This window comes from Nannospalax galili, unplaced genomic scaffold (assembly GCF_000622305.1).
Source record: "Nannospalax galili isolate Female #2095 unplaced genomic scaffold, S.galili_v1.0 scaffold221, whole genome shotgun sequence".
In the NCBI taxonomy this organism is placed as follows: Eukaryota; Metazoa; Chordata; class Mammalia; order Rodentia; family Spalacidae; genus Nannospalax; species Nannospalax galili.
Window position 1 is genome coordinate 401242 of NW_008344592.1, and position 16066 is coordinate 417307.

Genomic DNA, 16066 nt, shown 5'->3' on the forward strand with positions numbered 1-16066 from the left:
TGCTGCAGTGATCTCTAGTTCTAGGAGAGAACCTGGGTGCAAAAAACCTGTCCCCTGGGGGGCAGCAGGGCTGAGCCAGGAGGCAGACAGCCTGTGATATTTAAGCCCTGCAACAAACTACCTGACAGCTATCCAGAACAGCTGGATTTAGTGTCAACTTGACACCTGGGTTGAGGGAGCCTCATCTGGGGAATTGCCTCCATTGGACTGGCTTTGTGGCCATGTCTGAGGGGCATCTTCTTGATTGTTGTGTGATGTGGGAGGGCCCAGCCTACTGTGGGTGGTGCCACCCCTGGGCAGGTGGGCTTGTGTTCCATAAGAAAGCAGGCTGAGCAAGGGTCAGGGGAGCAAGCCAGTAAGCAGCGTTCCTCCATGGCCTGTGCTCCAGCTCCTGCCTCCAGGTTCCTGCTCTGAGTTCCACCGTGGGCTCCCTGATGACTGCGACCTGGGAGATGTAAGCTGAATAAATCCTTTCCTCCCCAAGTTGGTATTGGTCGGAGTATTTTGTCACAGCAATGGAGAAACAAACTAGGACACCAGCCAAACTAACCAATAAATTCCCTTTGAGCTTAAGCCAATTTGGTCGGGGATTTCTTTCACTTGACACCAAAAGCTTTAGCAGGCAGTAAGTTAATGAAACGGAAGTGCTTAGGTGTCATCGAATGGCAGAGCCATGAGCTGAATAGGGGAGAGGGACCCAGCCACTGGCAGGAATAGCAACGGAAGATGGGGTGCTGGAGGGGGTACCACACAGTCAACTCAGGTGGTAGGACACCCTATACATACATTCTACCAAATCAGCTCCTAAATGCCGTGCTAGAACATCTCTGTCCTGGGCCACCTATAGAAACTGACCCAGCAGTTTGGGCCTATGATAACGTTTATTGAACGGGAATACTGAGCTCTTCCAGTTCACATTGGAAAGCAGGACTACAGGGGCAGGGCTCAATGGTTGGCCCCTGGGGTGTGCCCCTGGTCAGCTGGAGTTAGTGTTTGCGGAGAGGACTGAAGATGACCTCACTGATCTGCCCCGGGATGGTGTAGAAGACCAGCAGGAGGAAGACAGTGATGAGCGCCAGCAGCAGCAGCAGCACCAGGATGCGCCAGTATCGGCGCCAGATGAAGAAGACAAAAGTCTTCAGGGGATTCACGAACCAGTTGAAGGATGTTTTGGGGCGGCTGTTGAGGGAAAGTATGGAGTCGTCACAATGACCAGGAAGCCTCTTCGGTCACCCCCACTTCCCCGTGCTCAGGCGGTCCCCAGGGCCACTTACTTGGGCTTCTCCAGAGGCTCCGGCTCCTTGCGCCCCTTCCCCGCAGGCCGTTTCTCTGCCTCCTCTACAGTCAGCAGTTCAAATTCTGCTTCCACCTTCCCCTAGAAGAGATGTCCCAGGAGTCAGTGCACGCAGGTCAGCCCTGAGCCAGGCCTTGGTGTCTGCAGACTGCACGCACCGTGAGGATGTACACGTTGCCGCCACCGTCTGTGAACTCCAGGTCCTCCGGCCGCCCCTTCCTCCTCTTCTTCCTCCGCTTCTTGCTAGCCTGAGTCTCCCGGGCCTCCCGTTCCACATCTTCCACTTCCCTGAGTTTCACTACTGGCCACCAGCCCCGCAAGCGGCGACAGCGAAACAGATTGCACCTCGGTCCGGCCCCGTCGAGGGCTAGTCGAACAGAGCAGTACTCAGGGCTCCGGGCCCCCCTCACCATGTCAGGTAGTTGCAACTCCAAGGATCCTGCCAGAGCAGAGCTCAGGAGGTTAGGCACCGGTTAGGGGTGAAGAGGCAGCAGCCCAGGGTTGGAAATTGGGGCACCAAAAGTGAGAATGCAGTAGTCAGACCACAGCTATGGCCTCCCCACACCACAGCCCAACTACCCCAGCAAATCAGATCCCAACAAGAGAGGGCCAGGATCAGACTGGGAAAGCAAAGACCAAATGCCCCACTGGGGGTCTGGGGTGATTGAGGGTCGGATGAGGGGACTGAGGTTAAGACCTTTGGGTGGAATGGAGATTACCCTGGTCAAATTCAATGAGCACTGTGTTTAGGCCAGAAAACAATGAGGAACCAAGGGACAGGGAGGTTAGAGTGGAGGCAAGGGAAGTGAGGGTAGAAATTAGGAGAGGCTTGAGGCTGGGGAAGGCCAGGCAGTACCAAGGAAGTCGTTGGCAGAGATTCGGTCATAGTCCCAGACCTGCAGGACCAGCACAGCAGGCTGCCGGAACTCAGCCTCCTCCAAGGTGAAGAGTCCTGGTCGTCTCCGGATGCTAACCTCACGCTCAGTGGGCAGGTAGTCAAAGCGGAACACAAAGCGCCAGTTGAAGTTACCCTCCCCAGTCAGGGAGTTGAAGTGGACATCTGTCTCTTGTTTGTCATGCTCCAGCCCCTTGACCCAGCTGGGGTGAGGGAAAGGGGCAATCCAGGACAAGGTGGGCATCATGGCTTGGGCCACACCACTCCTCACCCAGCTCTAGGCACACAGAGGGCCGTGTTTACAATTCCCCCTTAGGAAAGCCTTGTCTGCAGGCCTACCTTTTCACATAGATGTCACTTGACATCTCTCCAGTGATTGGATTCACATCATCCAGAACCACATCTTCTGTATTCCAGATGACAACTCTGAGCTCATAACTGGGGATGCAGTGGGGTATGGTTTGCAGACTTAAAAGGGTGCTGAGGATGTAGCTCAGTGGACAGAGCTAACCTACACACTAAAGGCCCTGGGCTGATATCCCAGCACCTCCTAAGCTGGAGTGGTGGCACAGAGATCTTTGATCCCAGCCACTGCAGAGGTGAGAGCAGGAGGATCAGGAGTTTAAGGTCCTCCCTGGCCTCAGCCAGCTCCTGGCCCAGCTGGGCTACATGAGACCCTATCTCCAAACCATAACAGTAGAAAAGTTAGTTAGATCTTTGCCCTTTGGGCTGGGGATGTAACTCAGTTGGTAGAGTGCTTGCCTAGCATGCTCAAGGCCTTGGGTTCAATTGGGTTCAATTCCTAACATGAAACCAGATGTGATGCTGCATGCCTATAATTGCAGCAATGGGGAAGTAGAGGCAGAAGGATTGGGAGAGTTCAAGGACATCCTCAACTGTATAGCTAATCCAAGGCCAACCCAGGCTACCCATGACCTTGTCTCAAAAGACAATAGGTGTGTGTGGGGGGATGGTGTGACAGTTAAGAGCACTTGTTTTCTTGTAGAGGACCTGGGTCCAGATCGCAGCACCCACATAGTGGCTCTGATTCCCTCTTCTGGCTTCCACAGGCACTGCATACACACCAGGTACACATACATATAGGTGAAATATATACATATAAAATAAGAATAAATACATCGTTTAAAAAAAGATAATAAGAGCCAGGCATGGTGGCACATGCCTATAATCCCAGGGGTTACAGGAAGACCCTGTCTCAAAAACACCAAAAATGCTGGGTGTGGTGGCGCATGCCTTTAATCCCAGCACTTAGGAGGCAGAGGCAGGCGGATCTCTGTGAGTTCAAGGCTGGCCTGGCCTCCATAGTGAATCCAGGCCAGCTGTGGCTACAGGGAGACTCTGTCTCAAAAAGACAAAAAAAAGACCAAAAAATAAATAAATTTTAAAAATTAAGATAAAATACAATTTTTTAAAAGGCAATTAAAGGAGGGGGCTGTGAGAACAGGAAGGACCTGGGCCAGCAATCATTGCCACCCTATAGCAATGGAACAAGGAATGCTCTCCTGACCCAAGCTAAGAAAATGAGGTTCTGCTCCCCATATATTTGGAATCAGAACCCTGAAATGTTGATGTGACAACCATCAGCTGCAGAGTCCGAGCCACTGCAAGACTCGAGATGTGCAGGCAAAAACTCCGGGATATAGAAAAGTGTCTGATGAGCAGAACAGAGACAGCCATAGACAGTGGGGATGAGCAGCCCCTGGGGGGCAAAGGAGCTGTACAGCATTCTGGATCATTCCCTCATGTGGCTATCATGGGGTTGCCTGGATAGCTGCTGCCTCCTTTCATCTACTGATCCTCTCTGATTTTGTTTGTCTTTTTTGAGACAGTGTCTCAAGTAGCCCAGGCTAGCCTTGAACTCTCTATAAAACTGAGGCTTGCCTTGAACTCCTAATCCTCCTGCTTCAGGCTCCTAAATACCAGAATTATAGGCATGCACCATCACACCTGGTTTCCATCTGATCCTTACCCAGGCATACTATGGCTGATCTACATGGTTCTGGTGGCACAGCCCTCTACCTGACTCCAGGCTTGGGAGCATCACCCAGGACTGGCCAATCAGTGTATTACAGTTGCTGAGCACTATGACAGGTTAGGTCAGGGAGCGGCATCTAATCTTAGCCAATGTAATGAGGCTCTAGACTTTTGTTCTAAGAGGAGGTATTCCCCACCCCCGACTCAAGAGACCTGGCTGCTAAGAGATGAGCCCTACACTTAGAAGCTCCCTTACTTTCTGAGAGGAATACCAAGGAAAGCAGAACCCAGAGGTGGAAAGTGAGATGGCTGACAACAGCTAAGCATCTAGATCCAGGCCTGTCAGAAGCTCACAGAACTCTACTCAGACTAGCACAGGCAGGAACAGGGTTACTGAAAGGTATTTGGACTCTTCCAGTTTACAGACAGCCAACTCTCATGGCTTATGGGAAAGAAAGGCTGTTTAATGACTCACTTATCCAAAAGCCTACAGTCAGCTGTCCCCACCTGTTTCAGTGGGGGCTCACATTTTCAGAGAGCCTAGAAAACGTAGACTAAAAATGTGTTCTGCCCTTTCGGAAGAGGGGCTAGAATTCCCTCACCTGATTGGTTGCCGAGGCTTGATGTCAACTGGGGGTGGAGCAGGCACATCACTAGGGAAGATGTCAATCCACATATGAAGGGATCCCTAAGAGCATAAGACTCAGCTGGAGAATCTCAGGGTCCCCCATCTCCCCTACAGTCTTACATTCAGTGACTGCCTTGTCCCCAGTGGGGAGAGGAGTTAGGGTCAAGGGCAGGTGTTATCAGGCAGATCCTGGGGGATAAGGATGAAGGTGGAATCTGAAATGAGGGTCCCAGGATCAAGGCTAAGTTTGGTTTCAAAATGAGGTGCCAGAGTTGGAAGTAGGATATGGGCCGGGTGAGATGGTGTATGCCTTTAATCCCAGCACTCTGGAGGCAGAGGCAGGCAGATCTCTGAGTTTGAGGCCAGCCTGGTCTACATAGTGAGTTCCAGACCAGCCAGGGATACAAAGTGAGACCCTATCTAAAAATTTCAAAAAAAAAAAACCCAAAAGTAGAGGACTGGAGAGATGGCTCAGCAGTTAAGAGCACAGACTGCTCTTGCAGAGGACCGGGTTCGAGTCCCAGCAGCCACAAGGCAGGTAACAACTGTCCTAACTCCAGTTCTAGGGGATCTGACACCCTCTTCTGACCTCTGTGGGCACTGCATGACATGGGTCCACCTACCTACATGCAGGTAATACACTCATACACATAAAATAAAAACAAAATATTTTTTTGAAAAGTAGGATATGGTGTTCTCAAGGCCCAGATCTTAGTAAACTGGAAGGTGAAGGTCATGTTGGAAACTCCAGGTCTGAATCTTGGTAGCCCATAAGACCAGAATTAGTCCAGGATGGAGATCTGAAACTCCCAAGACTGGAGTAGGATGCTGGTGACTGACCCCAGGAGCCAGAGACCGTGGTACTATAGTATGCAGGCAAGGAGTTTGAGGAAAGGGCATTGAGGGGGTTCAGGGTCCAGAGCCAAGTGGAAGTCCTGATGAGTCGGGAGTGCTGATCCCCTCACCTGCAGCAGCCCTGGGCTACGGGGATGGTAGAGGGGCCGTGTTTCTACATGTTCAGGTACCAGCTGGATCCCAAGTCCTGGCATCTCCTGCCAATGTCTCAGCACAAACAATGCTTGATCCTCCTCAGACACCTCACCTGCCACCTTGGGACCCCCACCATCTGCAACAAGAGGGGGAAAGTTTGGGTTTGCCACAGTCCAGCTGTCCTCCCTCCTCCCCACCTTGCCACAGAAGGCCTCAGCTAAGGCTGCCACTGCACTAGCTAAAGCCTGTGGCCTAGGAAGGCAGTCCACTGTGCAAAAAAGCAGAGGATGTGGGAGGATTTGCTGCTGTAACTTCTTACTGTGAGGAGTCAGCCATCAGGAATACTGGAGCAGCAGTAGCCTTGGCTAACTCTCAGAGAACAGACAGCAGCCCTCTGAAGCATGAGCTCAGTTCTATAGTCCCAGTTTATATGGATGCTCTGTGGAGCAGCCCTGTGAGCTGAGAATTTGCCCAGCTGTACTCTGAGAGATCCACTTAAAAATCATGTTCTTCTCAGCATCCAGGAACCTTGCCCTTACTCAGCCAAACTTACATTCTGTCTCTGCTACCATCAGTGAGTTTTTGGGGGGCACACTAGACTGGTATCTGTGGTCTCCTGTATCTTGGCCTACCTCCATCTTTTGCCCTTTAGCTTGTCTAGCAGAGAGGGGCTGGTACCTGGGGGCAGGGTCTCAGATGGTGTCAGAAAGACTTTGCTGCCCACTTTCACAGCCCCGGCTCGGTACTCAGGGGTTGGGAGGCCACAGCGTTGACAGAGCCCAGCCAGGATCTGTGAAGGCCGGAATGCATCCCGCCATGCATTATACCCATCTCTGCAGGAAGAAAGGAAGATGCCTCAGCTAGGGCCAGCATATGGACACAAAGGGGTACAGAGACAAGGATGAAGATTGTTGAAGACATGGATCCATATTAATCCTCACAGATGAAAATCAGAGGTGTATGTCAAGTGCTTCTACGAATGAGTTTCTAGCATTATACCTATTTGGCAGATGAGGAAACTGGAGCTCAAAGAGGTCAAACAATTTAGTAACAAAAACCCTAACACCCAAGCCCAAGTCTTGGCCCTGAGCTACAATGTCTTGCTGGTGAGGGGAAGCATTTTTCCTTCTGTGAGACCCTAGGATTTGGAGACAAAAATGGAGTTGTAAGGGCTGGGGAGTTGGCACAGTGGGTATACTGTTTGTTGTACAAGCATGAGGACCTGAGTTCAAATTCCCAGAACCTGAATAAAAGCCAGATGTGTAGCACAAGTGTCTGTAATCCCCTACGTGGAGATGGGAGGAGGAGACAAGGAGACTCCCTGGAGGGACATGGGCAACTAGCCTGGCATACACAGCAATGATGAGACACCGTCTCAAACAAAATGGAAGGAGAAGACCAACATCCAAGACTGTCCTCTGACCTCCACATGTATGCTGTGGCACTCAAGTGCCCACATTCACATGCCTGAAGACACATACATATTGCACACACACTGAATAAAATAAAAAAAAAACTTAAGGGAATGTGAGCTTGAATGGATTTGGTCAGGGAATAAGAACGGCTCCCAGGGCCCTGTCAGACTCACACATCATACTGGGAGGCCAGCCCACAATTGGCTCTGTGATGGCTATAGAACCTGTTTTCCAGATCAATGTGGGTCTCCCCAATGAGGTCATCAGAACCCACAAGGTCATGATCGAATATGGCCACAGTCAGCTCTGGCTCAGCTGGGAGAGAGATGCTCAGCTCCAGGACCCTGGCCAGGAAAGAATGACTGAGGATATGTCCACACCCTCAAAGGAGATCTTGGCACCGTCAGAGGGGATCTGGGATACCTTCAGAGGGGACCTGGGGTGCCTTCAGAGGGGATCTGTGGTGGGGTGTCCAGTTTCCCACCATCACCAAATCAAACCACCTAGGCAAGCCACCTTGGACCCCAGGACTCCCCTACTCTCAAGCCCAGGCCCCAGCCTCACTCTCCAAAGATGGGGTTGAGCTGCTTAGGGATGTAGCGCTCCTTGGTGTCCTGCTGCTCTTTGCCAGTGTTCACCACCACATAGGGGTCTGCCTTGCCATTGGGGTCCGCGGGAGCCAGGTTGGTAGCCTAGTGGGACAGAGTGGAGTGGAGAGACATGTTGTTGTCACAGAACAAACCCTTGTTGAACCTAATGTTAGAATTGTATGAGGTGCTGGAGACCAAACCCAGGGCTTTGTGCATTCAAGGCGAGCACTATCAACTAGGCTGCATCCCCAGCCCCTGGATCATCTTTTTTTTTTAATGATTTATTTTATTTTATCCATTTATTTATTTATTATTTATAAGTGTTTGAATGTTTTTGCCAGCATGTATGTAAATGTACCAGTGTTGTACAGTGCCCATGGAGGACAGAGAGGGCATCAGATCTCTTGGAACTAGCATTACCAATGGTTGTTAGCTGCCATATGGGTGCTGAAAACCAAACCTGGGTCCTCTGCAAGAGCAGCCAGTGCTCATAATCACTGAGTCATCTCTCCAGCCCCAGGATTTATTTTATTTTTAATTATATGTACATGTTTACATTTGTGTGTGTATATGTATGTGCACATGAGTGCAGGTGCCCTCAGAGGTCAGAGGCTTCACATCCCACTGGAGCTGGAGTTGCAGATGGTTGTGAGATGCCCAATATGGGTGCTGGGAACTAAACAGTCCTCTAGAAGGCAATATGTGCTCTTAACCACTGAGTCATCTCTCCAGACCCTGGATCTACTTTCTTTTTTTTTTTCTTTTTCTTTGCGGCGGGGGTGGGGGGAGCAGGGTTGAGACAGGGTCTCCCTGTAGCCCCAGCTGGCCTGGAACTCTCTATGTAGACCAGGCTGGCCTCAAACTCACAGAAATCCACCTGCCTCTGCCACCCAAGTTCTAGGATTAAAGTCATGTACCACCATGCCCAGCCTACTTTCTTATATGGAGAGTATTATACTATAGATATTCTTTTGCATTTAGTATTTTCTGGAAATTACTCCATATCAGTACACAGAGATCTTCCTAATTCATTTTTTTACATCTACATAATCTTCTATTGCTCACCCGTTCTTGTACACCTGGGCATTTAATAAGATTATGTTTAGTGGACTTTAAGTTTTAGAAATATTATTTGGTTATTTCTTTTTTAATATTTTATTTTTTATTTTATTATTTTTATTTTATGTGTATGAGTGTATTTCCTGCATGTATGTGAGTGCACCCATGTCACACAGTGGCACAGAGGTCAGAAGAGGGTTTCGGATTCCCCTGGAACTGAAGTTAAGGACAGCTTGTAGCCACCATGTGGGTGCTGGGAATTGAACCCGGGTCTTCTGCAAGAGCAGTCAGTGCTCTCAACTGCTGGGTCATCTCTCCAGCCCTATTTGGTTATTTCTAACAACCGCTCAGACACTGTTTTTTTTTTTGGTATTGGAGACTGAACCCAGAGCCTCGTGCATACTAGGCAAATGCTCTACCACTGAGCTAGATCCACACACACACACCCACTTATAAAGTATTTCTAGGGACAAGAGAGATGGCTCAGCAGTAAAGAGCACTGGTTGCTTTTGCAGTGGACCCAGCACCCATATGGCTGCTAACAACCACTTGTAACTCCAGCTCCAGGGGATGCAATGCCCTCTCCTGGGCATTTCATGCACATGATGCATTTACATACATGCAGGCAAAACATTCACACACATAAAATAAAAACAAATAATCTGTATATGTCCATATGAGTGTCATGTGTGTGTGTCTACACATGTGTGCAAGTGCACATGTGAGCAAGCGTGCAAAGAACAGAAGTTGATGTTGGGAGTCTTCTTCAATGACCCCTCTACCTTATATTTCTGAGACATGGTCTCTCACTGAAACTGAAGCTGACTAATTCAGAGAGACTAGCTGACCAGCAAGTCCCAGGGATCCTCTGGGCTGTTAAGCCTCCTCAACACTAGGACTGTAAGCACATACCACCACATCCATCTTTTTACATCATGGGTGCCGGGAATCTGAACTCAGTACTCATCTTTGTACAGCAAGTACTTTAGCTACTGAGCCATCTCCCTAGCTCCTGTTTACTTTTTGAATTGGCATCTCAAGTAGCCCAGGCTGGCTGAAGATGATCTTGAACTCCTGATCCTCTCCTGATCCTGATCCCCCTGCCTTCCTCTCTTGAGTGCCACCACACTTGGCTTATGTACTACTGGGAATAGAACCCAGGGCTTAGTGTATGCTAGGAAAGCACTCTACAAACTAACCTGCAGCTCCAGCTTCAGGCTGGTCTTGAATTTACTGGGCCCAGCTCCTCAGTCACTTTTGTGCATGTGTGTTCATGTGCGTGTGCACAGCACATGAGCATGTCCAGGTATTGCTCCTTAGGAGCTTCTTCTTTTTTTTTTTTTTTTTTTTTTTTTTTTTTTTTTTATTTTATTATTGATACAAGATTTCTCACTGGCCTGAGAGTTGTTAACTTGTTAAGTAGGATAAACTGACTGGCTGGCCAGTGATCCACCTGTCTCCACCTCCCTAGCTAGGATTAAAAGTGTGTGCCACCATAACTGGCTTTTTTTTTTTTGTCTCCCTGTAGCCCCACCTGTACTGGAACTCACTATATAGACCAGGCTGGCCTTGAACTCATGGAGATCCGCCTGCCTCTGCCTCCCAAGTGCTGGGACTACAGGCGTGCACCACCACACCCGGCTTTTTTTTCCTTTTTTACTGTAGCCCCAACTGGACTTGAACTTGCTATGTAGACCAGGCTGGCCTCATCTCACAGAGATCCGCTTGCCTCTGCCTCCCAAGTGCTGGGATTAAAGGTGTGCACCATCATACCCAGCATGGCTTTTTTTTTTTAAAACGTATTTTCTGAGGATTGAACATTACCATCCCAGTCCTCAAGTCAGCCGCAAGTCAGTTTCGAAAGCTTTGCATTCTCTGCTTGTGAAATACTTTAAATCATTGCTTACAATCTGATAATTGGCAATTTGTCCTTTATGTTGTTTGTTTTGTTATTTGTTTCCTGATATTTTCTTATTTCTTTTATAGTTTGGTGTTGTGGTCCTACATTTGATATTTAAATCTGGATTTAGGATCAGTATGTGCACCACATTCATGCAGGCCAGAAAAGGGCAAGAGAATCCTGTTGCTGGGAACCATCTGGGTGCTCTGCAAGAGCAGCGAGTGCTCTTAACCACTGAGCCATCTCTGCAGCCCCTCGATTTGGATTTTGATCCTCTTGCCTCTACCCGGTATGCACTGCTAAACCCAGCTGGATTTTCTTTTTGTTTTGTTTTGAGATAAAGTCTCACTCTGTATTTATGGTTGGCCTGAAATTTACTATATAGACCAGGCTGGCATCAAACTCACAGTAATCCTCCTGCCTTACCTCCTGAGTCCTAAGATTACAGATAAGATTCTAAAATTGGTCTTTTCCTTGGCCAGTGCTGGGGATAGGACCCAAGACCTTAAGCATTCTATCATTCAGCAAAATCTCAGCTCTCAGATTTCAGTTATCTGGACTAAACAGATAATATCAATCAAGTCTTATAATTTTTAAGAAATATTTTATTTTTATGTGTATGAAAATACATGTATGTAAGTACACCCATATCATGCAATGCCTATGGAAGTCAGAAAAGGGTGTTGGATTCCCTGGAACTGGAATTAAGGACAGTTGTTAGCTGCCATATGGGTGCTGGGAATCGAACCCAGGAGCAGCCTGTGCCCTTAACTGCTGAGCCATCTCTCCAGCCCCTTAATCAAGTCTTAAATGAATGTGGTAGCAAAACTAAAAGGAAATTCTCCAGGAAGACATTGTTTTCCCAAGATAGACTCCTTTCCCAATGGGCAGGCTGCCTCTTGCACCTACCTTCCCCTGGGGTCCTGCTTTGAGCAGGGTCTTGGTTCCAGCTCCCACCTCGCACGCACCCAAAGAACACGAAGCCAGGGTCTAGAACACAAACCCTCTCAAGACAGCCTGAGCTTTGAGGTTCATCTTCCTCTCAGAATCCCTGCTGATACCATTTGGAAAAAAGGTTTCTCTTTCTTATAAGCTTTACATTCATTTAAAAGATTTTATATGCCATTAATCCCAGCACTTGGGAGGCAGATGCGGGTGAATCTCTATGAGTTCCAGGCCAGTCCTGTCTGCATAGCAAGCTCCAGGCCAGCCAGGACTACATGGTGAGAACTTGTTTTTTAAAAGAAAGACTTGGGGCTTGAAAGATGGCTTATCAGTTAAGAGCTCTGGTTGTTCAGTTCAGTTCCCAGCACCCACATGGCAGTTAACAACCATCCATAACTCCAGTTACAGAGGATCTGATGCCCTCTTCTGGCCTCCACAGGCATTGCAGAACATGGGTGCACTTACATACATGCAGGCAATACACTCATACACATAATATAAAAATAACAAATGAAATATTAAAAAAGAAGACTTTAATATTTCTCAAGCCACCCAGTATACCATATTGTTAAAACCAGAAGATCAAGATGAGGTCCAGTTCCTAGTAACACACTAGGAGTCTTAGTGACATAGAATATCTCTTCAAATCATGTCTCAGAATCCCTACATTTAAGACAGATCAAAGTATAGCACCTGCTCAGGTAACAGGAACTGGAGGGCAGAGCAACCCACTCGTTCCCTGTTATTCTCCAAGACAACCTTTAGGGAAATTCCAGGGCCCTGCTGGTCTCTGTACGACACCCATAGCAACGAAAGAACCTACAGAGTACTGGATCAAAACCATCCAAAACTTGAAATCCAGAGCGACAATTTCCATTCCACCAGACAGTACATAAATTCTGCCACCAGCAAGCTTGGTGCCCGTGGGAGTGATTCCCTACCACACCTGAGATTTCCCATCTGAAACATCGGCCTCTAATCTCTGAGGCGTTTCCTAAACCTTTATTCTGTACGTTTCCTGCTTGTTGCCTTTGCTGACATGGAGTTGAACCAGGACTATGGACACTCACCTTTACAATGTACACTCTGACCAGAAGCTTGATGGGCCGATTCTGGGGGATCCCCCTGGAGATCTGGGGCTCCGAGAAAGAGACAGCCTCTGACTCGGGGTAAATGAGGAAGGAGCCCTGAGGGAAGGGGAAACAGAAGAAGGCCTGGTAAGAAAGTTTTCCTCCTGAATCTCTGCCTTCTTTGGTCTCCTTTTCTTTCCACAAACATACCTTGAACTCTCCCACAAAGTTTCCAGACCCTTCTTCCTCTCCATCTCCATCCTGGCCCCCTTGGCCTCTGTACAGAGGGAAGACATTCAGCCAGTCTTCAAAGTGGTTAAACTCATCCTCCAGGGAACTGTTGTAGATCTGAAAGGTCAGGGTCTCAGTGACAGCTCAACATCCAGATCCAAGGGATTGCCTTCCCCCCAATACCCAGTCACCTTTAGGGTGGTGATTGCTTTTTTCCGAGGCAAAGAGACTTTGTTATCAGCCTCTCCCTGGTCCTGGGCCTCCCTGTCCACAGAAACGAGATGAGTCCCATCTGAAAATGGCAGAATAGTCTAGTCAGAAATCTGGGGATCAGGTGGGCAGGGTGAACAGATAGAACAAAAGCAAAAGGCAAGATCTCTCACCTGAATCCCCCGCATCATCCATCTCCTCCTCATCAAAGGTAGACTGAAATCAAAAGGCAGGTCAGAGATTCCTTTTCACCTACTTCCCCTCCTGGGTCTATCCCACTACCAGCTGTGTAGCCACTTCTTTTTCAAAGGATGTGTTTATTGTCTAGTCCTGGACTGTCCAAGTTAGTGGCCACTGAGCCCTTGTAACATGATCAGTCTGTCCTGAGATGTGCTATGAGTGTAAAGTGCTCATCAGAATTACTATAAGAATGCAGTGGCTGGAGAGATGGCTCAGTGGTTAAGAGTACTGACTGCTCTTGCAGAGGCCTGGGGTTTGAATCCCAGCACCCACATGGCAGCTAACAACTGTCTGTAACTCCAGTTCCAGGGGATCCAATAGCCTCTTCTGTCTTCCGTGAGCATTGCATGACATGGGTGCACTTACCTACATGCAGGCAATACACACATACACATAAAAATAATAAAATATAAAAAAAAAGAATGCAAAATGTGGCCAGGTATGATTGCACACATCTTTAATCCCAACATTCAGGAGGCAGACGCAGGAAGATCTCTGTGAGTTTGAGGCTAGCCTGGTCTATACATAGAGAGTTCCAGGCTAGTCAGAGCTACATAGTGAGACTCTGTCTAAAAAAAAAAAAAGTAAAATGTCTCATTATTAATTTTTAAAAATATTTTATTTGTTTTTTTTTTAAATTTTGTGTATGAGTATATTGCCTGCACGTATGTGAGTGCACCCATGTCATGCAATGCCATGGAGGTCAGAAGAGGGCTTCAGATTCCCCTGGAACTGGAGTTAAGGACAGTTTGTAGCTGACATGTGGGTGCTGGGAATCAAACCCTGGTCCTCTGCAAGAGCAGTCAGTGCTCTCAACCACCGAGCCATCTCTCCAGCCCCTATTAATTTTTATAATGAATACTGGTTGAAATGATAAATATTATGTTAGTAAAACATATTTTCAAAAAATTTTATATGTATGAGTGTCTTGCCTGCATGTATGTAAGTGCACCCATTATCATGCAAAGCTCATGGAGTCCAGTCAGTGTCAGATGCCCTGGAACTGGAGTTATGAATGGTTGTTAACTGCCATGTGGATGCTGGGAGTCGAACCCAGATCTTATATAAGAACATCCAAGAGCAGCCAGTACTCTTAACTCCTGAGCCATTTCCAACCCCAATAAAACATATTATTATTAAAATTAATTTCATTTATTCCCTTTTACTTTTTTATATTTTGTTATTTTTTATATGTATGTGTGTATTGCCTACATGTATGTTAGTGTACTTATGTTGTGCAATGCCTGTGGAGGTCAGAAGAAGGTGTCAGATCCCCTGGAACTGGAGTTACAGATGGTTGTTAGCTGCCATGTTGGTACTGGGAATCGAAACAGGGTCCTCTACAAGAGCAGCCAGTACTCTTAACCACTGAACCATAGTTTTTAATATAGCTATTAAAAGTTAGACTTAAATTTTTTGTTTGTTTTTTGGCTTAAAACATTTATTTGTGGGGGTTGGAGACATAGCTCAGTAGTTAAGAGAGCACTGACTACTCTTGCAGAAGATCCAGGTTCAAATCCAAGCACCCTCATGGCAGCTAATGCCCCCAGCACCCACAGTCTTCACTGCATGATTCCGTACATATGGTGCTAAAAGCCCGGGAGGAATGCCTGGGTCTCCTATGACCTGGTTCCTCTTCTTAGCAAACCAAACACTCCTGCTTCTGCCAGTCCCCACCACTCACCACATCAGGCCCAAGATTATGAGTCCATCTACTTTCCTCTGTCCCACTCACCCTCTGACAGAGTTCCAGACAGAGTCAAAGAGATGACCTGATGGTCACTGAACAAGATGCTCTTAACCAAATTCCCTCAGGACTCCTACCACTACCTGCCCACCTGACCCTGTACTTCAGACCCATGTTCCAACCTTTTGAGACCACCTCTCTTTTCATGTTCCTGTCCAGCAGGAAGTAGCTCAAGAAAGACCACCGTCACCCCTATCATCAGCAAAAAGCTGGAATGTTGGGTTCCTGGCAAACTCCTAAAATGGCGGCGTAGCTCCAATGTTCTAAAATGGCAGGCCCAAGTTTAGCCTAGGCAAAGCCGCTCTGTTTATCAGGACACCAACCAATCCCGAGCTAAACCACTCAGCCTACATCATGAAAAGTTACCCAAGCCCCTAACTGCCTATGAAGGCTGCCTGACTTCTGCTGGTTGCTAGCTCTCTGAACCCAGGAGGCATTCCAGCAGTTTGACCCACACTCCCCCCAATAATCTGCTGTCTCCCCCCCCAAAATTTATTTGCGTGTTTGTGCACATGCATATAGGTGCCCACAGAGACCAGAAGAGGATGTCAGGGCCCCTGAAGCTGAACTTATAGGTGGTTGTGAGACTCCTGTGTGGGTGCTAGGAATCAAACTCTAGTCCTCTGGAAGAATAGTAACTGCTCTTAACCACGAACACAGACTCTCATTAGGTAGTTCTAGCTGGCCTGGAACTCTCAATATAGACCAGGATGGCCTTGAATTCTTAATATAGACCAGGCTAGCCTTGAACTCATGGAGATCCACCTGCCTCTACCTCCTGAGTGCTGGGAATAAAGGTGAATGCCACCACTCCTGGCAAAAAAAAAATATTTTGAGACAGTTTCATGTTAGTCCAG

The 16066-nt window shown here is 47.9% G+C and overlaps 1 protein-coding gene across 1 annotated transcript in view; it reads right to left on the reverse strand.

Annotated features, from left to right (window-relative positions):
- Positions 1-872: 872 nt before the first annotated feature.
- The window catches only part of LOC103740189 (fer-1-like protein 4), a 42380-nt gene continuing 27186 nt past the window's right edge, over positions 873-16066 (reverse strand). The window contains exons 32-45 of the mRNA XM_008840752.3: positions 13396-13438; positions 13204-13304; positions 12992-13129; positions 12782-12898; positions 7782-7909; positions 7391-7561; positions 6481-6635; positions 5778-5938; positions 4787-4872; positions 2529-2627; positions 2151-2392; positions 1453-1733; positions 1275-1375; positions 873-1179 (exon numbers count right to left, since the gene is read on the reverse strand). Coding sequence (XP_008838974.1) covers positions 987-1179; positions 1275-1375; positions 1453-1733; positions 2151-2392; positions 2529-2627; positions 4787-4872; positions 5778-5938; positions 6481-6635; positions 7391-7561; positions 7782-7909; positions 12782-12898; positions 12992-13129; positions 13204-13304; positions 13396-13438 — 2016 coding nt within the window. The 3' untranslated portion in view covers positions 873-986. The remainder of the gene's footprint in view (positions 1180-1274; positions 1376-1452; positions 1734-2150; positions 2393-2528; positions 2628-4786; positions 4873-5777; positions 5939-6480; positions 6636-7390; positions 7562-7781; positions 7910-12781; positions 12899-12991; positions 13130-13203; positions 13305-13395; positions 13439-16066) is intronic.